General features: G+C 37.0%; 1 protein-coding gene across 3 annotated transcripts in view; it reads right to left on the bottom strand.

The window, feature by feature from the left end:
- Positions 1-17290: 17290 nt before the first annotated feature.
- Positions 17291-26117, bottom strand: part of LOC150080107 (protein capicua homolog) — a 357037-nt gene continuing 348210 nt past the window's right edge. For all 3 annotated transcript variants that reach the window (XM_090381551.1, XM_090381553.1, XM_090381554.1), the window contains 2 exons: positions 25595-25747; positions 17291-17908 (listed from right to left, as the gene is read on the bottom strand). In XM_090381551.1, the coding sequence (XP_090237677.1) occupies positions 17448-17908; positions 25595-25747 (614 nt within the window). In that variant the 3' untranslated portion in view covers positions 17291-17447. The remainder of the gene's footprint in view (positions 17909-25594; positions 25748-26117) is intronic.

The raw sequence follows: 26117 nt of genomic DNA, 5'->3' as shown, positions 1-26117 counted from the left end.
CAAAACCCCATGACCTGCCCTGGCAGCCTGTCTGCATTGCTCAGAAAACTTCTTATTTGACTGCACAATTATTCCCGGGTCTTTTTCATTTTCTACCACCTTAAGCGTAGTACCACACAGTTGGTACGTTTCTCTGGGTTTACTTCTACCCATATGCAGTACTTTGCATTTGTCAAGGTTAAACTTCAGTTGCCACTTCTTAGCCCATCTGCCCAAATTACCTAGATCCTGTTGCAGTAGCACACTGCCATTACTGTCATTAACAACCCTGCCAACCTTTGTATCATCTGCAAACTTCGACGTTAAGCCTGATATACCTTCATCAATATCATTGATAAATATACAAAACAACAGTGGACCCAACACGAAACCCTGTGGGACTCCACTAATAACATTAGTCCAAGAAGAGCAGCACCCATTGATTACCACCCTCTGTCTTCTCGCACTTAACCATCCTTTTATCCATTGTAGCAACTTACCCTTAATACCATTCTCCTCCAATTTGTACAATAGTCTTCCATGCGCAACAGTGTTAAAAGCTTTCCTGAAATCCAAATATATGATATCAAAATTATTTTTTGCATCCAGTTCCTTTGCAACCACATCATAATATCCTATCAAATTTGTCAGACAAGACTCCCTTAACAAACCCATGCTGTGTCTGAATTATTGCTGCAGTCTTGTCTAGATGATTTTGGAATGCCAAGTAAAGTCATGGCAGCTGTCTTCTGGAATTCAAGAGATACTAGTGGATGACTGTCTTCCAAAGGCACAAACAAAACATAAAATGCTGTGTTTCCTTCTCACAACTGGATAGAAAAGGCCCAGGTTCGAATCACGTCAATGACAAGAGGAACTTCACGGGTTTTTTTCATTCTGCAGTTGAGTTAGTCGGTCTCAGGCGAGGATAGAAAGGTTTTTTCCCTATTAAAACAAGCAAACCGACAAGAGAATACACGCAATTTATGGACATAAATATACATGGATGGATGAGTTTGTTCTTTGATAAACCTAAATGCAAAAAAAAAAAAAAAAAAAAAAAAAAACAGTTTCTGTTTTATAATATTCTGGATAATCATATTCCGGATTATTGGATTATTCCTGTACTTTTAAAATCGTTAAAATTCATGAACTTGAAATAGCTTCATGGTACTGAATTAATTTCTTCCATTACGAACAGTGGCAATAAAATCTCAAAAGAAAGTAAAATCAGAGACATTCAGCAAAAAATTATTGTACTCACAGTATTCTTTAAACAAATATGTTGTTCTAATATTTTGTAATATGATTGTATAATAGGCGGATAGATAGGTAGCCAAAATAATGTATATATTAAAAATTTAGAATGCGGAGTGACAAAGAACAAGCTACTGGTAGAGATAAAGGAAACTATTTAAAAATAACAAAACAAATAAATCCATATTACTACTACAACAATAACTTCGTGAATATTATTACAAAAACTTTCAACTTCATTATTAGTATTACTATGAAGAAAACAGTTCATTATTGTTGAAAAAAGAAAGTAAAAAAATAAATAAATAAAATAAGGATTTAAATAATGACTAAAAAATGAATAGCAGATAATTTAATTATTCGAACTATCAATGCTATTGCTAATTTGAAAAATTCTGAAGGAAATTATGAAGCTAAAATTGAAAAAGAATTTGAAGGAATCGAAAGCAAAAAAATTACCTCGTGACAGGTTATTAAATGCATTGTTTTATCCTTAATAAAGAAGTAAATTGGCAATTTTTAGAATAAAATTTTCTTGAATATTTGGGAAATAATTTTTTTTCATGTAATCTGTGATTTTTTTTGTGTACTTTTTCTAGAAAGTTTGTTTTTTTATGTAATATTCGTTTTTAAATTGTGGAATGCTTTGTGATAGTTTTTGTTAATTTTTATAATGGGAAATATTTCGTGTTATTTTTTTTTCGCAATATTAAAATTTTATCGTGAAAAAAATGTATCCATTATATTTCCCTTGTTGTTAAAAAAAAGACGAATAAAAAAGTTGCGCGTGTGCGAAGCACGCGCGGTAGATGGTTTATGCGAAACATCGTTCGCGTTTCTTTTTGGTATTTTGATTTGTATATATCGATTACGAAATAAAAGATCTTTTTTTATCGTAAATATTTTATTGATCATTCAGAGATTTTCATAATTTCTAGAAGACAAGATACAATGGATTTATGATAACTAAAGTAAGAGATGTATACTTGCGAGTGCAACGTATCTAAATATCTCTGTAAAATAGCACCGAGTGATGTACCGATCTTGTAGTTGAAGCGACATACGCAACTGTTAGGGGAACCTAACAATGGAATGTAACGAAAATGGGAGACGAAAAAAGAAATTGTTGACAAATATTTATATTGTTGCAATCATACTTACTGCAGTAATAACTTCAGGAAGTATGTGAGCTTGGGAAGCGCCTCTGATGGAGCTGCAGATGACGTCACTTCCGTGACCAATCAAATTTACTGGGTTCTGAAAAACTGCGAGCCCATTGTTAAAATATTCCCAGCTCACCACTGGGTACAAGGTTAGGGTAGCTAAGAATAGGGACAGGTGCATGTATACTTGAGTACTTATATTAGATCCATATTAGACAAACAAGATGCAAAATTTAAGTTAGAAATCAATGACTCTAACAAATAAGATCAACGAACATAGACCAATAATAATTTCTGAGGAGTGGGATCTAAAACAAATATCCTATAAGTTCAAATTTAATAACAAAGCGTACCCCACCCTCCATCCAGGACCTCTACTAATAAGGATGGGTAGTCATGCACCCGGATTTCCGAATGGAAACTTTCATATTCTTTCCTCCAAAAAGCTTTTAAGTTCTAATCTCTAAAATTTCAAATTCCCAAACTGTTAGTGAAATACGAGGGGCAGGAATTTTCCTTCTCTCCCTTTTGCCTACTTAAATCCCCTCTCACGCTTTCGAAATACTACAACGGAATGTGTCTGGTCCATATAAATACGGCCTTCGACACGTGTTCACTTCCCCTTTGAATAATAGCAGGTCTCAATTACACAGGTCTATCCAACATTTCGTATCTTATATCAGTGAGAATATACTTTCCCCTTGTTCATTTTATTCATCCCCTACAGGGCCAAGCTTTGCAAGTTGAAAATTATATGCTTTTCTCCACATGGATCAGCACACTGCTCATCAATCCGGTTATCATTTTTCAAACCCTCTCTAGTGGCCTTATGTTGTTGTATGTGTGTGTGTGTGTGGCCTCCTACATCTGAATACAATAGTAATAGCAATCGTGGCAAGTGATGCAAAAAAAAAAGGATACGAACTTATGTTTAGAATCAGCCAAAAAAAAAAAATTCACACAACCATTTCCTCTAAATGTTCGTCCAGTTCCTCCTTAAATTTATTTAACCTATCAACTTCCACAATGACAGATGTAAGTTTGTTCCAGCAATTAACCACCCGCTGGCTAAAAGCAAATTTCTGCACATCTATTCTACAGCTGTCTTTCCTCAAATTGTCCCAAGGGCTCACATCTGGTGAGTATGGGCTTGGAACACCAGGGTCCTGAGCTGGATGTCATCATTCTTCTCTTTCTTGGCGATTTCCTTCTACTTGTGACTCTCTCTCTCACACACACAGGGTAATTCAGAAATTTTTTCTTTTTGGCTGGTGCATCGGACTTCCTTGCACCATATAGCTAATAATAATAATAATTTGAATTTATGCCCCCTTAGGTTTGTAATCTGAACAAGTGGAAGAATCCCATCAGAATTCAGCATGATCAACCCATTCAAGCCTTATACACCTCAATCAGATTACCTCGCAGGTGTCTAGTCTCCAGCCGCTGCAATTTGCAGAACTTAAACTTAAGCCTCTCTTGGTAAGAGGATCCCTTCATTCCCCTCACCAATCTTGTTGTCCTCTGTACATGCTCAAGCAAATCTACATCCTTCCTAAAATGAGGCCTTCAGACCTGTACGCAGTACTCAAGGCGTGGCCTGACCATTTCCTTCTACAGAGGGACAATCACCTCCTTTTCCCTGCTATCAAAATTTCTGTATATCATTGACAAAACCTTATGATGTGCCCTGGCAGCCTGTCTGCATTGTGCAGTCAGAGATGAATTTTCTGAGCAATGCAGACAGGCTGCCAGGGCAGATCATATCCTGATTACTTCCAGGTTTTTTTCATTTTCTACCACCTTAAGTGTAGTACCACACAGTTGGTACGTTTCTCCTGGGTTACTTCTACCCATATGCAGTACTTTGCATTTGTCAATGTTAAATTTCAGCTGCCACTTCTCAGCCTATCTGCCCAAATTTTCTAGATCTGTTGCAGTAGCACACTGCCATTACTGTCATTAACAACCCTGCCAACCTTTGTATCATCCGCAAACTTCGACACTAAGCCTAATATACCTTCATTAATATCATTGATAAATATACAAAACAACAGTGGACCCAACACCGAACCCTGTGGGACTCCACTAATAACATTAGTCCACGAAGAGCAGCACCCATTGATTACCACCCTCTGTCTTCTCGCACTTAACCATCCTTTTATCCATTGTAGCAACTTACCCTTAATGCCATTCTGCTCCAATTTGTACAGTAGACTTCCATGCGGAACAGTGTCAAAAGCTTTCCTGAAGCTTTCCTTGGTTCGCAGAACAAAATATTGCAACGGACCATTAGTCCCACTTCGTTGCGAATGGGCTACAACAGCCGACGGCCACAGCGCCATTGCATACCTTTGTTATCAATTTGAACAACAAGAAGAACAAGAGAGCACGCCTCCTGTGGGCACAGCAACACCAGCACTGGACAATCGAGGATTGGAAAACAGTTGCTTGGTCCGACGAGTCGAAGTTCCTGGTGCATCATATTGATGGAAGGCTCAGAATTTGGAGAAAACAACATGAATCAATGACCCGTCATGTCTGACTACTGTGCAAGGTGGTGGGGGCAGTGTTATGGTGTGGGGAATGTTTTCTTGGCACATGTTGGGTCCATTGATACCCATAGATTCACGTCTGAATGCCACATTGTACCTAAACATCGTTGCTGACCAAGTGCATCCGTTCATGTTGACAGTTTATCTTCAGTCAGATGGTTACTTCCAGCAGGATAATGCGCCGGTGCACAAAGCCCAAATCACTATGGAATGGTTCCAGAAACATGACAATGAATTTTCTTTGCTGCAGTGGCCTGCTCAGTCCATGGATCTCAATCCTATTGAACATCTTTGGAATGAGCTGGAAAGGGCTGTTCGCTGCAGGCCTACACCTCCGTCGAATCTCAAGAAACTGTGTGACGCACTCATGTCTGCATCGTACTCCATTTCTACACATTTTCAGCATCTTGCTCAATCCACGCTTAGAAGAATTCAGGATGTTTTAAAGGCCAAAGGAGGCTCAACACGCTACTAGGTAGGTGTACCTAATAAAGTGGCAGCACAGTGTATATATGACTCTGATCCCAGTTTTATTTTATCATATCCTATAGCATTTTTCTGAGGATTCACCTTTCATATTAGGACAAATAAAGAAGATTGGAAAGGCTAGACAAATGAACTGGGTAGCTTTTTTCCTATTAGAAGAAAGATGAAGAGAATAATGTGCATGTAAATCACTGAGGCATTACCTTCCTGATTTATATTTGTATATATATTTTTAAATTTGGTCGTCTGAGTATGGATGATTCCTATGGATGATTTCCTATAGAAACTATGCATCATGCATTGATACCTCATAACCATAGCTACCCTAGGGTTTATTTTGTCAACAACCCAACCAAGCCTGACGTAGCCCGGTGGTTAGGAGCGAGAGTGCATAGCACGCGTTCCTTGAGTGGACCGGGATTCGAAGCCCGTGACTACTAAATACGATAAATATTTGTATCGACGATTTATTGTAAACTCTACGGACACGATTGTCGTGCCGGAGTATAAACAGAAAAAATTTAATTTTATAATGGAAAAGGGCAAGCTGCGTTAAGTTGAAGCTGTTAATTGGTGCAGAAGGTAAGTTATACATGCTTAGTACACATCCCTTTCAATGATTTTTAATGTATGTATTTGTATCAATCTGCCATCGCAATATAACAAAACTTGGTTCTATGTATTGTGTCTTATACTACAGAGTAGAGCATAGTCTTTATAATCATAGTGAACTATAAACTTGTAATGTGAGAAATGAAGGGAAAGCACTATAGTCTTTTCACACAGCATTATAGAGTGTCTTTTCACAACTATATTCATCATCATCATAAATTTTCAATCCAGTGCAAGATGAAGGCCTCTCCAGCAACTTTCGTGTTCCTTCTGTTTTGTGCAATCCATTTACTACCCATGAACTTCATCTGCTATCTACGTTGTTGTCTTCCAGGTTCCCCCTTAGCTTCTCTTGGGTACTATTCTGTTATTTTCCTAGTACACCTATCATCATGTCTTCGAGCTATGTGTACCATTTAGTATTTTAGTTTTGAAAAGAATGTCCATTTGTGTTTGCTGCCTAATCCATGTGTTTCTCTTTTTATCTAGCTGTCTGATTCCTAATATATTCGTTCCATTCTTCACTGTGTAGTTTTGGTGAGTGCCCAAGTTTCACTTCCGTAAGTCATGGTGGGTAGCATACACTGGTTCATTATTTTACGTTTCAGACAAATTGGGATATTGCTCCTAAGTATGTGACTGTATTTGTCGGGTTCATGAGGTCGTCACAGAGATTCTCTCGGATATGCCAGACAAGCTGTCCTTGCTACCTGGCAGTCTAAAACGCTGATGTAACTGATATTCGGGTGACACCCAAGTCAAGTGGATCCAATTTCGGCGACGTCCGGACAGTCTGCGACAGCCAAATCCTCTGCTTGCACCATTACGATGGTGGGACTGTTAGTAATCTTGGGTATAACCTCCATGCACTAGTATGTGGTGGGTGACCACCCAAGTGTGAACCAACGTAAGCAGGGGTCGAGGTGTGGTGCCCACATCACATGGAGGAATGCCGCCCCTCTTTGTTACCAGGCAATACTAGGTGGTAGATGACTCTCCTCAACCGATGCAATACCACCACTATGCTTATTGGAGGCTTCAAGTGGTAGAACCCATGTTTAGTCTCTAGAGCTAAGTTCCGGTCAACCCTACTCCATCTCTTCCATCATGTAGTATGATTGATGACTTTTGAGGTTATGACGAACATCGTGCCTAGATCCAATATTCCTTATATTTCGAGGGTACAGCTCTAAACCGGTGTTCGCAGGCCGGCCGCTAGTTAGTACACCAGACCGAATAATTTGGTAACTCTCTAAAAAGGAGGCTTCCGGATCAGCTAGTGTATAATCATGCTACCTCTGCTCTGCCAGATAGTGACTGGAGCGAGTCCGAGTAGTGTGTATGCGGGGAGCATTGTCGAGGCCACGTTAAGCCAAGGATCTGGGTATATTCTTACCATGTATACGCCATATCCAAAAATTTCATTACTTCATACAGCATATCCCACTCACTTTTTCTTACTATTGAATACACCATGAATTGTCAAACTAATAGAGCAAGCTTATCTGTGAAAAGATCTAAACCTCCCAAATGCTTCCTAATTAATTTCACAAATACATGTGGTATAAATTCTAATATCAACGATGTCCATTTCCACTTGCAGTCTGCCAAACCCCATGTACTTTTTCTGACAGAATCTCAGTTATCGGTTGATTCATCTGCTGCTCATCTCAGATGCCCAAATTATGCACTGTATGATTCCTTTCGCCTCAAAGGTGGTACTTGTGCATATGTCCGTTCTGAAAAACAGCAAAGAGTTCTTTACTTATGTAAACTCTAGAAGGAAGAGGATGAATCAGATTGGTCCACTTGATATCGATGGTTCAACTATTGATGATCCTGCACAGGTAGCTAACAAACTGAATGAATATTTTGCATCGACATTCATACATGAGGAGTTATTCAGAGAGGGGAATGCCAGAAGTGTATTCAATTCAGGCAGTAAGCTAGATAATCTTGTAATAACTGAGAGTAAAGTGGAGGAGAAATTGTTGAAGAGAAACACAAGAAAGGCATCTGGGGTAGATGGAATCTAGCATTAGCATTAGTAGAGGCATATGATGCAAGAAAGCAAGCTTATGCAGCACCAGCCAAAAAAAAAAAAAAAAACCTTCCACTTCACTCCTCCGTTCGTTCTAAATGCCTATCCAGCTGAGCCTTAAATTTATTTAGGCTATCAACTTCCACAACAAGGGATGGAAGTCTGTTCCATCTACCCAATCAACTACCCGCTGGCTAAAAACAAATTTCCGCACATCTATCCTACATCTGTCTTTCCTCAATTTGAATTTATGCCCTCTCAGGTGATTATTCTGAGCAAGAGGAAGAATCCCATTAGCATTGAGCATGCTCAAACCATTCAAGACTTTATACACCTCTATCAGATCACCTCGCCGGTGCCTAGTCTCCAGACACTGCAATTTGCAAAACTTAAGCCTTTCTTAGTAAGAGCAACCCTCTGTTCCATTCACTAATCTTGTTGCCCTTCTCTGTACTCATTCCAGCAGCTCTACATCCTTCTTGAAATGAGGCTTCCAGACCTGATACGGTACTCATGGTGTGACCTCACCATTGCCTTATACAAGGGGATAATCACCTCCTTATCCCTGCCAGAAAAATTCCTGTATATTATTGACAAGACACTATAAGCTACCCTTGCAGCCAATCGGCAATGCTCAGAGAACTTCATATCTGCCTGCATATTAACCCCCAGGTTCTTTTCATTCTCTACCACTGTCAGTGTAGTACCAGAGAGTTGATACGTTGCTCTGGGGCTGCTGTTTCCCATATGTAGGACTTTACATTTGTCCATGTCACCTATCAGCCCATCTGTTCAACCTTTCCAGATTCTGTTGCAGCAGATAGCGTCAGTAGAGTCCTTAACAACCCTGCCAACCTTTGTATCGTCTGCAAACTTGGACATTAAGCTTAATATCCCATAATCAATATTATTTATAAATATAGAAAACAATAATTATTTATAAATATAGAAAACAATCCCTGAGGAACTCCACTAATAACATTAGTCCACAATGAGCAGTGTCCATTAATTACCACTCTGTCTTCTGCCACTCAACCATCCCTTTATCCATAGCAGCAATTTGCCTCCAATGCACACTGCTCCAATTTGTGCAGCAGTCTTCCATGTGCAACAGTATCCAAAGCCTCTCTGAGATCCAAGTATATAATATCAAAGTTGTTCCCTGCATCCAGCTCTTTTGTGACTGCATCATAGTATCCAATCAAATTGGTCAGGCAAGACCTGCCCTTAACAAAACCGTGCTGCGTCTGAGCTATAACTGAAGTCTTGTCTAGATGATCCTGCAGTGCTTCTTTAACCAGTGCCTCCATTAATTTTCCTGGAACAGAAGTTTAATTTAACTCACAGGTCTATAATTACTTGTGTAGGACTTTGATCCTCCTTTGTGAATTGGGGTCACATTTGCACATCTCCAGTCTGTGGGTACCTCCCCTGAATCCACCCCAGGTGCCTTTCTTTTGTTTATCTTCAACAATTTATCCACCACTTTACTCTCAGTTATTACAAGATTCTCTATCATACTGCCAGACTTGAATACACCTCTGGCATTCCCCTCGCTGAATAACTCCAAATGTATGAATGTCAATGCAAAATATTCATTTAGTTTGTTAGCTACCTGAGCAGGCTCATCAACAGTTGAACCATCGATATCAAGTGGACCAATCTGATTCATCCCCTTCCTTCTAGAGTTTAGATAAGTATAGAACTCTTTGCTGTTTTTCTTTGCATCCTTTGCCAAAGATTTCTCATAATCTGCCTAACCTCCTTTGTGACTTGGTTACAGACCAGCTTATATCTATCATAGGCGTCTGTGTCACATGTTAATTTATATGTATCCCATGCATTTTTACCCTCTGCTATGTGTCTCATCAGTTCATCTGACATTCATTTAGGCCTAAACCTTGAACAATATTTCTTAGTTGATATGTAAAGCCTAGTAGCTTCCAAGATAAGTTCTTTGAATGCTTCCCATTTTGTATTTGCTGTTGGTAATATCATCAATTGGTCCCACTGTATAGAATTTAAATACTCTCTCAGACCATCGTAGTTGCCTTTACGAAAGCAATAACCTTTCCCTTTACCCCTGATGGTAGTTACCGTTTTCAGTAAATCCCACTTCAGAACACTGTGATCACTGCCACCTAGTGGTTCCTTTATCTGCAGATTCTTAATGCATGAATAATCACTACTGATAATGAAATCACGAGTATTACTCCCTATAGTTGTCTCCCGAACATGGTGATATAGAAAACAATCATCCAATAAATCTACAAAAGCCTTGCTAGAGTGTGAGCGACCAACCCACAAATTCCAGTCAATATCTGAGAAATTAAAATCCCCCATTATAAAACTCTGATTTACTGGCCCACTCTATTTCCCTGTACAGTTTCTTATTATACTCATCAGAGTCATTAGGCCTATAGCACACTCCTACTCTCAATTTTGATCTCCCAATGCTTGTCACACCAAACTGACTCGACACTGCACTGTCCAGCGATGTCGACTGGCTTCACTTCCTTGAATTTTGTGTTTCATAACTAATATCATAACTCTTCCTACTTGTCTATCCTTTCTCTATATCCTTTCTCTGTGTAACACCACGTCTCTGATATCCCAACAATATCCACCTTTGATGCTTTGAGGAATACCTCAAATTTATTTACCAAACTCCTAGCATTGGTGTACACGCAAGTATACATGCACCTGTTCCTATTCTTAGCTACCCTAACACAACCCATGTGTTTACTTGTACCGCAATGACTCCCAGCTGTCTCTGAAATATCCTGCATCTTGTTTTGTAGGCTTCTGCTCATTCCAATAGAAGCAGTTCAAGAATCACTTTCACCTCTGCCAGTGGCTGCTGTTAATCTATTAGTCCTTGTATCCCTCAAGCTAGCAGTTTTCCGTAACGCCTAACACTGCCTCGATAGCATCAGCAAATTCTATCCAGTTATATTATCCTGGAATCTATCCAGTTTAATATATATCCCTTTAATATAACTGGAATCGATCCAGTTATATTAAAGGAGGCGGCAAAGGAAGTAAGCAAACCCTTAGCCATAATTATGAGAGCTTTTGGGCACCCATGGACTGGAGATGTGCAAATGTGAGCCCAATCCACAAAGGATCACAGGGAGACACAGGTAATTACAGACCTGTTAGTTTAACTTCTGTTCGAGGAAAATTAATGGAGGCACTGGTTAAGAAGCACTGTAGGATCATCTAGACAAGACTTCAGTTATAGCTCGGACACAGCATGGGTGAGTTAAGGGGAAGTCTTGACTGACTAATTTGATGGGATTCTATGATGTAGTCACAAAAGAACTGGATGCAGGGAATAACTTTGATGTCATATTTTTGGATCTCAGATAGGCTTTTGATACTGTTGCACATGGAAGACTGCTGCACAAATTGGAGCAGTGTCGCATTGGAGGCAAATTGCTGCTATAGATAAAGGGATGGTTGAGTGGGAGAAGACAGAGTGTGGTAATCAATAGACACTGCTCTTCATGGACTAATGTTATTAGTGAAGTCTCCCAGGGTTCAGTGTTAGATCCATTTTTTTTTTTCTGTATTCATCAATGATATGATGATGGTGTATATCAGGCTTAATATCCAAGTTTGCAGACGATACGAAGGTTGGCAGAGTTGTTAAGGGCACTAATGACAGTACACTGCTGCAACAGGATCCAGAAAAGTTGAGCAGATGAGCTGAGAGGTGGTAAATGATGTTTAATATTGACAAATGTAAAGTACTACATATGGGAAGCGGTAATCTGCAGAGTAACGTATCAACTTTTGAAGAGTAACGTATCAGCAAAATTATGATTGCATTATTCCATTCCTTAGGTGTCATACCTTTCCTAATATATTTTGTGAAGAGTCTTTGTAGTTTCTGTGTCATGTCTCTTCCTCCCAATTTTAACAACTCTACAGTAACTTCATCTTCACCTGGGGTTTTCTGATTCTTCATTTTCTTCAATGCATGTTCTACCTCATCAGGAAGGATGTCGGATATGTCGTATGTGGTACTAATTTGCAATCCATCTTCCCCACTGCTGGCATCATTCCCTCGCTCCTTGTATAATTCTCTATAGTAGTCTTCTGCTATTTGAATTATGCCTTCTCTGTTATTTATAAGTACACCATCACTATTTTTCACTTTCAGTATTACTACTCATGGCTGCTGACTTAAGTTCTTTGTTTTCCCTTAATGCTTGTTCTACTTTTCTTGTGTTAAATCTTTTTATGTCCTCTCTGATTCTCTTTCTAATGGCTTTGCATAACTCAGTATACTCAATTTTCTCCTTATGAGTGTTTATCTTGCTCTTCATTTGTCGCCTTTAGTTCATCATGACAATTAATGGACACTTAACTTTAAATGTCCATTACCTTTATCTACCTTTAACTCGAGAAGGAAAGGGATGAATCAGATTGGTCCACTGGATATTGATGGTTCAACAGCTGAGGATCCTGCACAGGTGGCTAACAATCTAAACGAGTATTTTGCATCTACATTCACGCATGAGGAGTTATTCAGGAAGGAGAATGATGTAGGTAAAGTAAACATTGGCAGTGAGCTGGATGATTTTGTAATAACTGAGAGGAAAGTGGAGGAGAGATTGTTGAGGATAAACATAAAAAAGGCACCTGGGGTGGATGGGATCTATCCAGTTATATTAAAGGAGGCAGCAAAGGAAGTATGCAAACCCCTAGCCATAATTATGAGAGCTTCTTTGGATTTAGGGGAGGTACCCATAGACTGGAGATGTGCAAATGTAACCCCAATTCACAAAGGAGGATCAAAGGCTGACACAAGTAATTATAGACCTGTTAGTTTAACTTCTGTTCCAGGTAAATTAATGGAGGCACTGGTTAAAGAAGCACTGCAGGATCATCTAGAGAAGAATTCAGTTATAGCTCAGACGCAGCATGGTTTTGTTAAGGGCAGGTCTTGCCTGACCAATTTGATTGGATACTATGATGTAGTCACAAAAGAACTGGATGCAGGGAATAACTTTGATATTATATATTTGGATCTTAGAAAGGCTTTTGATACTGTTGCACATGGAAGACTGCTGCACAAATTAGAGCAGTGTGGCATTGGAGGCAAATTGCTGCTATGGATAAGGGGTTGGTTGAGTGGCAGAAGACAGAGAGTGGTAATCAATGGACACTGCTCAACGTGGACTAATGTTATTAGTGGAGTTCCTCAAGGTTCAGTGTTGGGTCCGTTGTTGTTTTCGGTGTTTATGAATGATATTGATGATGGGATATCAAGTTTAATGTCCAAGTTTGCAGATGGTACAAAGGTTGGCAGGGTCGTTAAGGACACTACTGACGCTATGCTGCTGCAACAGGATCTGGAAAGGTTGAACAGATGGGCTGAGAGATGGCAAATGAAGTTTAACATTGACAAATGTAAAGTACTACATATGGGAAACAGTAACCCCAGAGCAACGTATCAACTATGCGGTACTACACTGACAGTGGTGGAGAATGAAAAAGACCTGGGGGTAATTGTGCAGGCAGATATGAAGTTCTCTGAGCAGTGTAGACGAGCTGCAAGAGTAGCTCATGGTGTCTTGTCAATGATATACAGGAATTTTTCTAGCAGGGATAAGGAGGTGATTATTCCCTTGTATAAGGCAATGGTTAGGCCACATCTTGAGTACTGTATACAGGTCTGGAGGCCTCATTTCAAGAAGGATGTTGAACTGCTGGAACGGGTACAGAGAAGGGCAACAAGATTAGTGAATGGAACAAAGGGTTGCTCTTACGAAGAAAGGCTTAAGTTTTGCAAATTACAGAGTCTGGAGACTAGGCACCGGCGAGGTGATCTGATAGAGGTGTATAAGGCTTTGAATGGTTTGAGCATGCTCAATGCCAATGGGATTCTTCATCTTGCTCAGAATAATCACCTCAGAGGGCATAAATTCAAATTGAGGAAGGACGGATGTCAGATAGATGTGCGGAAATTTGCCTTTGGCCAGCGGGTGGTTGGTTGGTGGAACCGACTTCCATCACTTGTTGTAGAAGTTGATAGCCTAAACAAATTTAAAGCTCAACTGGACAGGTATTTCGAACGAACAGAGGGGTGAAATGGGAGTGGGGTTTTTTTTTTTTTTTTGGCTGATGCTGAATAAGCTTGCTTTCTTGCATCATATGCCTCTACTATTGCTAATGCTAATGCTATTATAACTGAAGAATGGTGAAAGAAACATCTAAAAAATTTTAAAAACTTAAGAAACATACTTCATTTTTATAAAATACAAAAAAAAAAAAAAAACAAAGAAATAATGCTGCACACAAACAATTAGATTTATTGTTCGCTTCACAATATTCACTGTCTACAATTTACAGTCAATGATCAATCATGTACAGGTGAAATGCAACTGTAATATATTACAGTTAAAATTAACTCAAAATAACTTCAGGTGCAATTCACAAATGTGACTGTGCAATGTTTACAATAGTAAAAAGAATGCTGTGTATGAATAAGTGATGCCTATAAATGTACAATATGCAATATAGATATATATATATATATGTATAGATACGTGAATATATATACCTATATGCATACACACATATATATATATATACACATGAACAGGCAACTATACCAGTCACCTTTTTTTTCTTGCTTGTCTCAAAAAAGGTTATAAAAATAGCAACCACAGCTCTAATCTACATTTCTACTTTATACATCAGAATACTTGCAGATTATTTATATACAACTGCAAAACATTAGCATTCTAAATAGTTTCAGCAGTTAGACTGCACTTTCAATATAACTGCCACGGTTACAATGTAATAAACAGCACTGTTCAACTGCATGACAACGAGAAGTGGGTCTGTAGATTTTATAAACAAAAAAAAAAAAAAATAATAATAATAATAATAAACAACTGTGGATTTTTAAAAAAAAGTGCTATAAGGTAAGATGAGTTTGGCCTCATTCATTTCCCCTTTCTCTATACTTCAAGTTATTAGAGCTTGTTTATTCAGTAATGAAATTTCTGGAGAACAATCATGAATAGATTAAATTACATCAAGAAACAATGCTATTCCTACTATGGTATGCAGGTGAATAAAATACATTACAATATTTTTATTTAAAAAAAACGTTCAAAACATGAACAACAAGTGCAACAGACATGAAAGATTAACATTCAAAGTTCTGAAACAGTGCACAAAAAACATTCTATATTAGTCCCTTAGATGTGAGATTATATCTTTAATTTTTTTGTATTAAAAAAACTATAAAGAATTACTGAAATGATGCATCTTAAAACCTATCGGATTTAAATAATAAAGAATATTATTTCTTTGCATTTAGAGAAGTTTCCATAGTACAGTGGTCCTAAAAGAGCATGCTACAAACAATAAAAGAATGACCAAAAACAGAATACAATAATAAAAACAAGGTGTGACCCATTGTAAAATCGGGAAATGTAAAAAATGTCACCTTTATGTATACTTGGTTAATTCTATTTTAATTTTTTATGTTTCTAAATGCATAACATATATAAGAATAATATTTAATATTTTTCAAAATGGATGTTTTTTATGTCCTTCGTAGGTCAACTGTTTAACAACCTTCCATAAATGATTTCAGTGGAGTCTATTTAAAGTTTAAAGTAAAAACTAAAATCACTACCCAATTATTATATAAAATAATTCTTATAATTCCATAAAATAATTTAGAATCATTTCAAGCTAGTAAATAAAATAAGCATATTCTAAAAATTCTGTGATTTTTTCTAAATATGCTATAAAGTTATATTAATAATATTTTGTTAAATTAAAAATAACAGTAATCATGTTATAAAAATTAAACTGGATAGAAGGAAAAAAGATGATTCATATAACTAAGGTTGAATTTTTAATATTTGCTCTTTTCTTAAGTTAAAAAACAAACCTCAAATAATTTTTAAAGAAAATGTTTGAACTTTGCAAATTATGGAAACACGTGATGGAAGCAATGTCAAAGAATGCTTTTATTTGGGATATTTGTTTGATGGAAGGAAAGACAGGCCTAATTCAAAATATTCAAAACCTGTATCATTAAATTCTTACTAGGAGGAATCTGCTGTTTAGGTCTAGTAGCATTATGTCACCTCAAACTGAGTTTTAACTGGATATTCGGCGCCTCCGTAGCCAGGTGGGAAGGAGCAGCAGTGCGTAGCACGCTTCTTGATTAGACCGGGATTCGAGCCCATCACCACCAAATACGGAGGATGCAGAGAGGTCAGGGAATGACCACCGCATATTCCCGGAGGAATATGGCCTTAGTTGCTAATGCTCCTAAAAACCAAACAACAACAACAACAACAACAACTGGAAATTCTAACTACAGAGATCAAGATTTAAAAAATAATAATAAAAATAAAACAAATTATTTTGTTGAATTGTTCCAAGTTGGGGGGGGGGGATCCAAAATCAGAATTAGCAGTGCAGCTAAAATATTAAAAAATATAACTTTTGGATGATAAAAAAAATTATTTTTTTAACATAATCAGCTCTTTTTTCTGCTGTTGCAACCCTCATGATTATTAAAACTGTATTTTAAACTTATAACAGTCTTAAATTATACAAAAGAGTATAAATGATCATTAAAAGGAGGAATGATAAAGCCTTGCTTACACATAAAGAATACCCTTAACAAGGCATTTAAACTAGAATTACAGTACTATATACATTCATTATATACTTACCAATTTTGATTTTAATTATTTTTTGTATATTACAAATAAGTGAAGTATCTCAATAATATACAGAATGCTTTCCTATCTGAAGTTACGAAAACATTTTTAAAAGCAGCACACAAATAATGCTAATAGTTTATTTTTAAAATTATCTGTGAAAAGATAATACACTTTAACCAAGTCCAAAAGTACAACTCTTAATTATTTTTAAGTGGTATTTTGTGATTATAAACTACATTCTAAGTTACTCCTTATATGAAAAATTTTAGAAAATTCAAGTTTTATTTTATGAAAAATTTGGCTTTCAAATATTATCAATGAATAATAATAATATGCCCTAATGAAAAGCTGAAAAAAATATTTAATTAGATATCTAGGAATGAATACACATTACTTCAATTATTTCTTTATATTTAGAGCATATCAGTGGTTCTTGTTAAGTATGTTATATATGGATAATCAGATATATTTTTTTTATCCCTTTGTAACGTTTAAATGCCATCGCAAATATGGCAAGTTATGTTTACCAAAACTATACCACAATAACTTTAATAATTAAAATGCACTTTATAAATGATTTTCTGACTTCTAAACATCTTTATAAATATTTCTGGTCCAAATGATTTTCCACAAAAGTTAATAATCATCTTTGAATTCCTGGTGAAGATTTTGAGTCTATCCTATTAGTAGCTGATATTTCACTAGGAGGAGGTGCTGAAGATGGTCGCCCTTGTCTACTATCAGCACTACCTGAAAGTCCAGGTGATGCAAGAAGAGTCTGTGATGAAGGAGGAGTCCTCACAACAGCAGGGTTTCTAGTAACAGTCACAGGTCCTGGAGCTAGGAATGGTTGGGTTTCAGATAATATTTCTGACTTTGGAGGTGTATTTCCCTGATTTTGAGAAGTTAAGGTATTAGAACTGGAAGATATAGAGCAAGATGTGGCAGTTGGAGTTGATGGAGTAGGGGTGGTAGGTCCTTGTACTGTTACCACACTACTCTGAGCCATAAGCTTTTGGCGAACTTCTCTTATTTTAAGCTGAAGAGTATTTTTGGTAGGAAATATATCCTGATGTGATTGCTGGAACGACGCTGTTGACTGTGCTGAAATATATATTAAGATTTAGTTTGAAATTCTTTACTTGAGAAATTTTCTTAGTACACGAAGTTAACAACAAAAGTAATTTAATAACATATTAAAAAAAAAAAAAAAAATCTAGTGATCTTAAGAATTTCTAGCAGGGTTTGGACTCTGCAGCCAATTTTACACTATACAAAAATAGTAAGATAGCATGTAAAAGATGAAATACTAACTTTTGAATTCTATTTCTAATAAGGTTGGCAGCAACTGCAGCATGAATCCTGTTCACAAAACTTGGAAACTAGGCAGCTGCAAAGGCACCTAGTTTCCAGATGTTGCAATTTTCAGAGCTGAAGTCTTTCATGTAAGAGTACTCTTTTGTGTCCTGAAATAATCTGGTTGCTCTTTTCTACACCTGTTCCAAGTGATCCACATCCTTCTTAAAATGAGGCTTCTACGCATGTATGCAGTACTCAAAATGTAGCCTAACCATTACCTTATTGTTGTCTTGGAATCTTACTGTTGACTGTCTTGGAAGCCTGTATGGGATAGTCATCTCCTTTTTCCTTCTGGCAAATTTCTGTATATCATAAGGTGGTATGGACAGTGGTAGATCAAGAGAAAGGTGGCCCAATGGTATCAAACAAGCATTAATGAAAAGACAGCTACAGATCTAATAGAAAATAGTATAAAATAGATGAAAATAGCAAATGGAAGGATAACAGTCCAGAAGGACTGATTTATGCTATCTCAGTAACTTTTGCACCCAGTGAATATTACAGATTTGGATGATGATGGTATAATTTTTTCAAAAATCAAAGTGAGGGCTGCAGTTTGCAGCCCTCACTTATGTTTAATTCTTATGTTTAATTTGAAAATGAAAAAAAAAAAAAAAAAAAACAAGGTTAAATTACATTTGATTGCAGAAATAAATGTCAGCTTTTTGTCTAGAGTACTAATTTCAAACAGAATATTGTAAATAATAACAACAATAAAATTTTAACTGAGCTCATAATCAGGTGAATAATTTACATACACCCTGCATTTTGAATGTCAGAGCTGTAAACATACAAATTTGCATTTCTCATATATAATATGAAAAATGGAGACCATCAAACCATGAAGGATCAGTAACAAGAAGTTAGGCTGCTATAGATTAAGTCTCATATCAAACTTGGAGAAGAATGTACGGGGGGAACTACTGAAGATGAGTGGAAGCAAGGTTTCAGGAATGGATCGTATACATCCTGTTATACTAAAAAGGCTGCAAATGAGTGCATCATCCCATTGAGGATGTTAATGAGATTACTGGAGTCTGAGGAGATCCATCTGGGCTGGAGAAGTGCTAACATCTCTTCAATTCACAAAGGTGTGAAAGATGCAAATGGGACAAATGGGAAACTATAGACTCAGCAGTGGGGGGAAGACCATGGAGTCTCTGATTAAGGATACAATATAGGACCATCTCTACAGGAATGATATCCTTAATGGATCGTGTCACAGGTTCATGAAGAGCAAGTCTTGCTTGACCAAACTAGTTAATTATTATGACAAGGTATTAAAACAGTTAGTTGCAAGAAACAACTTTGACATTATTTACCTTGACTTCAGTAGAGCTTTTGATGTGATTTCTCCATGAAAGGCTATTACATGAACAAAGGTAAATTGTAATTAATGGTAAGTTCCTTTGTTAGATCAAGGACTGGTTAAAAGACAGGAGACCGGCTGCAAAAAAAATTTGGAGAATAGTCATAAATGTACATTCCTCAGGGTGTACCAGTATAGAAAGTGACCCTCGGGGATCAGTATTGGGATCACTTCTTTTTTTTCTTATCTTCCTTACTGAAGATGATCAGAACCGGGCCATTTTGCTTCAAATGATTTAGATCAGTTTAACAAATAGTCATTTATGCAACTGACATCTGAAAAATGGAAACTGAAGTTTCAGGCTTCTAAATATGAGGTTTGCACCTAGGGAACAGAAATCCAGGAGTTACAAGAGGAGTGGAATTAAAAATGGTCCAAGTTGAAAAGACTTTAGGGTTATGATTTAGTCAGATATGAAATTTTCCATGCAGTGTTAACAGGTGTCTTATCTATGATATATAGGACTTTTCCAAGTAGGAAAAAGGATATCATTATCTTTTGGTACAAGATAATGACGAGACCACATTTTATATGTCCGGGTCTGGAAGCCACACTTTAAGAAAGACGTAGAACTTCAAGAAACGGTTCAGAGACGGTCAACCAGATTAGTACAGGGTACTAATCAATATCCACATGAAGACTTAGAAAGGGTGGAGTGCAAAGTTTGGCAACTAAATGTCTCTGATGGATAAAAGAGTTTAAGGCACTGAAGAGAATTGGTAAAATGAACAAAGGAGGTATATTTTCACTGGACGAAGGGAGAACTAGAGACACAAACACAAATTTTTAGGAGTAACAAAAGGCTGGATCTCATGAGGTTTACTTCTTGGAATGAACTGCCTGCCACAGTGGTCAAGATTGACAGTTTGGTAAAGTTCAAAGCAGAACTGGATAATCTGGAAAAACTGGAAGGTATGAATAACAGGCTCTTTTTCATTTGGCAAATGCAGAAAAAGCCCACTTCCTTGCATCATTTAACCATTATAATAAAATAAATGACACTAATATTAATAAAACAAAAATCTGGATACACCTGACATAAAATTTGAGTATGACTTTCTTCAATATAGCACAAAATGTATTTAAAATTCTGATATAATTAATAGTAAATTAATAGTAAATAGATCCTCTGTAGCCCTCATAACAGCATGGATTCATTGTGGCATGGACTCAACTACTTTCGTTAGAAAACAGGCCTTGTGCGTCGGATTGCATATCATCCAAGTTTCTTGCAATGACCAACTACCTGGTTAAAATAAATTCATTAAAATAAATAAATGATATATACATAAAATAAAACAGAGATAAAATAAGATAAGTGTTAAAATACATAGAAGCTTTCGAGACGAAGTGCCTCTTCATCAGCTAGTCGGTGAATGGTGTACTTCAGTACACCATGATGGTTACAATAGCAAAAGTCAGCCGGGCATGATCATGTATCACGAGTCTGGTGTCGATAGAACAGAATTGCGTACACGTGATGATCACCAGCGCTCATCGCACTGCAATACAGTACATTCTATAATAGAGTGTAAGTGCACTCCCCTCATGCAATTCATAGTACTATTATTGGTAGCTGTGTGCAGTGCTTCAAGCCACGAGCACTGGTGGTAATCACATGAATAGTCGACGATTTCAATATTCTGTCGGGGATCAAGATTGTGCTGCTCAACACAATAATGCTCGGCGACTGAGGAGTGTTCAAAATTAGCGGATCACAGAGCCACCTCATGCTTAGAAATCTGGTCTTTCAATCTTCTACCAGACTCACCTACATAACACCCCCCACAATCCGGACATGTAATGCAGTATACGGAACCACTCTGTAGGAAAGGAGGAAAAGATGTTTTCACCTTAGAAATAATAGACTGTAATTTCCTCCCTGGAAGTTGCACACATTGTACATGATGGATATGCAAAAGCCTAACAAGACGTTCCGACATGCCCGGATAGTAGGGGATGTAGGCAGTAGAAATAAATTCATTGATGCGAGGAGGGTTAGATTGCATAACAAATTTGTGAGCCTGAAGCTCACATCTATCTAGAACATGAGGTGGATAGCCACAATTTGAAAGCTCTGCCCTAATTTTGGAAATCTCCAATTGCCTGTCACCAGTTGAACTAGAGTGCATCCAAGTGTGGGAGAATAAAGTGCGAGCAGTGCTATGCAAATGACCAGGGGCATGCACAGACCCATAATTGGTAAATTGGCCTGCGCACATTGGCTTCCTAAAAAATGGAAGTTACTAAAATGCGAATCCAAGCGTTGGACTAACACATCCAAAAAAGGACAAGTATTATCAACCTCTAGTTCAATTGTAAACTGAATGATGGGCGACAGGGAATGAGATATTGCAGCAGTTGAGTTCAAGAAAATCTGACTTTCAAGTTCCTCCATGGCGATATTGACCATGATAGGACTAACAGTAGCACCCATAGCTGTGCCCTGTATTTGGCAAAACAGAGAGTCATTGAACATGATCATGTTCCCATTTAACACAGATTGAGAGCAGTACAAATATCATCTGTAGAGAGTGAGGTTCTGTCTCTCAATGTGGTATCCCTGCTCAAAAGATGTCTCGCACATGGAATAGCCTGTTAACAGAAGTGAACAGAGAAACCACATCAAAGGAGACCATAACCTCGCTCTCAGAAATAGTAAAATCTTTAATAATATGCAGACAATGCATACTATTGGAAACAGCGTAAACAGTTTTCCCAACAAGGGGTGCTAATAACTTGGCGACATGTTTAGAAAGTTCATAAACATGAAATGTATTGCAAGAAACAATGGGCCATAAAGGAATATCAGGTTTATGGATCTTTGGAAGTCCATAAAACTATGGGAGTCGACAACCTATCGCATGAAGTTTCCAGCAAATGTTCTTGGTAATCTTATTAGCTAAAAACCAAGAATGCACAAGTTTATTAATTTTAGATTCCAACTTCTCCAACACTTTTCACAGGAAGGGTCTTGCACAGTTTCATAAACCTCCCGATCCTGTAACAGAGTGAGGGCTTTACAAATATAGTCCGACCTGTCCAGGACAACAGTGTGCCACCCCTTATCTGCAGGTAAGATTACAATAGTGCCGTCTCTGCACAAAGAAGCACAATTTTGATCTCCGATGGGATATTGAAATCCTTGACTATTCACGTGATTACCTTCAGTGTTCATGGCTTGAAGCACTGCACATAGCTACCAATAATAGTACTATGAATCACACGAGGGGAATGCACTTACACCCTATTATAGAATGTACTGTATTGCAGTGCGATGAGCACTGGCGGTCATCGTAATTCTGTTCTACCGACACCAGACTGATGATACATGATCATGCCCAGCTGACTTTTGCTATTGTAACCATCAATATATACTGAAGTACACCATTCATTGACTAGCTGATGAAGAGGCACTTCATCTCGAAAGCTTCTATGTATTTTAACACTTTTATTATATTACATTTTAATACGTTTATCTTATTGTATTTTAACGCTTTTATCTTATTTTATCTCTGTTTTATCTTATGTATATATCATTTATTTATTTTAATAAATGTATTTTAACCAATTAGTCGGTCATTGCAAGAAACTTGGATGATCAACTACTTTCCACAGTTGTTGCAAACTGGATGATTGCAGATCCTTACTTGGAAGAGCTAATTCCTCATCCCATATGAACACCTCATCCAGAGCTGTTCATATGGATTGAGATCTAGTGACTGGGAGGTCACCACAGTAGGCTGAATTTACTCTCATGTTCTTAGAATTCTAGCCTTGTGACATAGAGTATTATCCTATTGGAAAAGTCCTTTTACAGATGGATACACTGCAAACGTAAAGGGACACACCTTGTTAGAAATAATTTCCAGATAGGTTGTGGCATCCAAATGTTGTTCTACTGCAAGGGGCCCAATTTGAACCAAGGAAATACTTTCCACATCATTACACTACCTGCACTCTTGGCACTTAGCAGGATAGGTCCATGAACTCATGCTGTTTCACCATATTCTAGTCCTCCCATTGTCATGAAACAGCAGTAACTGTGGATTTATCAGACTAGGCAACATTTTTTTCATCTTCCACTGTTCAGAACTGGTGTTCCTGAGCCCAAAGTAATTGTAGCCAGATTGTAGTTTCATAGATACTCATACTATGCCATGTTTAAAGTCACTTAAATCTCTCATCTCCCTTCTCAAAGTGAATTGCATATAAAGCATCCATACATATCTGTCCACCTTCTTTATGTTGCATTGTATGAACACTTGATGTTGGAAAGTGCATCTAGTGAGATTGGCAAATGGATGCCCACATGAGGAAAGACTTTAAACATGTGAGCTACAGAGCCTGGTAACTAGGCCCATTATAGAAGACCTAATTAAGATGTATAAGGCTCTGAGAGCAGAAATTTTTACTGTTGTATATGATTCCTGGGGCCATATATTCAAATTGCAGGGAGAGAAGATTAGATCGGGTTACATGAAGTTTTCTTTTAACCAGCAAGTTGTTAATTACTGGGATAAGTTACCTCCATGGGTCTTTAAGGTTTACAGCTTAGAAAACTTGAAGCTGGATATGTACCTACATGAGGAGGAAGTCAAATAGGCAGTTTATTTTAGTTTTTTCTTTATTTTTAATTTTTTAATTAATTAATTATTATTTTTTTTTGTTGGTGTAGCAAAAGCCTCAGACTTCCTTGCATTACATAACTAATACTAAAAGGAAAGTAATTCATGGATATTTTAATATCTTAAATTTTTTTTTTAAATTTTAACTAATATTAAAACTTTTAAAAAAAGGACTCACTACATGCCAGCTATCTACAGTAAAGAAAATATATTTTATATACTTCATCTATAAGAATATCAGTGACATATCACCATATTTTTTCATAGTAGTAAAAAACTACAGAAGTAGTGTAAATGGCATCGATTTAATTGTATCTCATATTGTGACTACCTTCACAACAAGTTACCATGTATTATACAACCTCGAATAAGTAATGTTTCACCAATGGAGAAGACTATTGCTACTTATTCTCGGGGGATACCACCACCCAGACAGCATCATTTTCAAGGTTTGTTGGCCTATCGTCAGTGGGTGGGTAGGTACTCCAGTGTTGCAATCATGTCGATTGACAACCGACGATAGGCCAACAAGCCTTGAAACGTTGCCATCCAGGTGGTGGTATCACCCGAGAATAAGTAACAATAGTCTTTTCCGTTGGCGCAGCGTTACTTATTCGAGGTAGTACAATACATGGTAACTCGTAAAGGTAGTCACAATATGAGATACAATTAAATCGATGCCATTTACTCTACTTCTGTAGTTTTTACTACAGAAAAAAATATGGTGATATGTTACTGATTTTCTTATAGTGAATTACCGATCCGTAGTCTATTATGCCTTGTGTATTTATTCTTTTTAGTATTATTACTATGCACACCAACTGGCATCTCTCATACTGTGGAGTTATACTTCACAACTGCATTGGCATGATTGCAACACCAGAGTACCTAGCTGCCCAACGATAGGCCAACAAACCTTGAAATATTGCCCTCTGGCTGGTGCTATCCTTTGAGAATAAGTAACAATAGTCTTCTCCATTGGTGAAGCATTACTTATTCAAGGTAGTACAATACACGGTAACTTGTTGTGAAGGTAGTCACAATATGAGATACAATTAAATCAATGCCATTCACACTACTTTTGTAGTTTTTTACTACTACGGAAAAATAAGATGATGTCACTGATATTCTTATAGTGAATTACCAATCAGTAGTCTATTACACCTTACGCATTTATTCTTTTTAGTATAATTCATCTATGTTAATATTCTTTATTTAAAAAAAAATAATAATAAAAAAATAATACTTAAATTAATACTGTTATCTTTCTGAGTAGAGAGAATACAAAGTCAATATCTTTTTTTGCCCTTTTTTTGTGTTATATATATAGTACAAACATACACATACCAGTTTGTCACTTCAGATGTGTTACATCAAAAATTTTGCAAATATACTACATATCTAAATCATTAAATTTGTATTAAATGATATTACCAGAAGGAAATAAGCCTTCTTCAGCAAAGAGTTGCATTACTAAATGCCTTCGCTGATCTAGAATTCTGCGTTGTGAAGACAGTCCTTTCTCACCTTCCACTGGTGTTTTTGGAGTTCGCGGAGAACGAGGAGAAATATCAGCATCAGAAAAATCTATAAAGTAAATGTAATTTTGATTCTTATCAAAAATTTTAAAAGGATGTTTATAAAATCAGATTTTAAAAAGGAAGATGCAAGGGATACATTTAAATAATTACAATTTAGCATATTCCAATTTGGAAAGTAGTAAAACTGATTTTCAGTCTTTAGCAACATTAGTAGAGGCATATGATGCAAGAAAGCAAGCTTATACAGCATCAGCCAAAAAAAGGAAACAACAAGAAAAAAAAAAAAAAAATGCTTTTCATTTCACCCATCCATTCACTCCAAAGGTTTGTCCAGTTCTTCCTTGAATTTATTTAAGCTATCAACTTCCTAAAACTTCATAGACAATGGAAGTTTGTTCCAGCAATCAACTACCCCC

Source organism: Mastigoproctus giganteus, chromosome 9, assembly GCF_048544385.1.
Source record: "Mastigoproctus giganteus isolate SK-2022 chromosome 9, ASM4854438v1, whole genome shotgun sequence".
Classification (NCBI taxonomy): Eukaryota; Metazoa; Arthropoda; class Arachnida; order Uropygi; family Thelyphonidae; genus Mastigoproctus; species Mastigoproctus giganteus.
The sequence above is the reverse complement of the archived record's forward strand: the minus strand, read 5'-3'. Positions and strand labels throughout refer to the sequence as shown.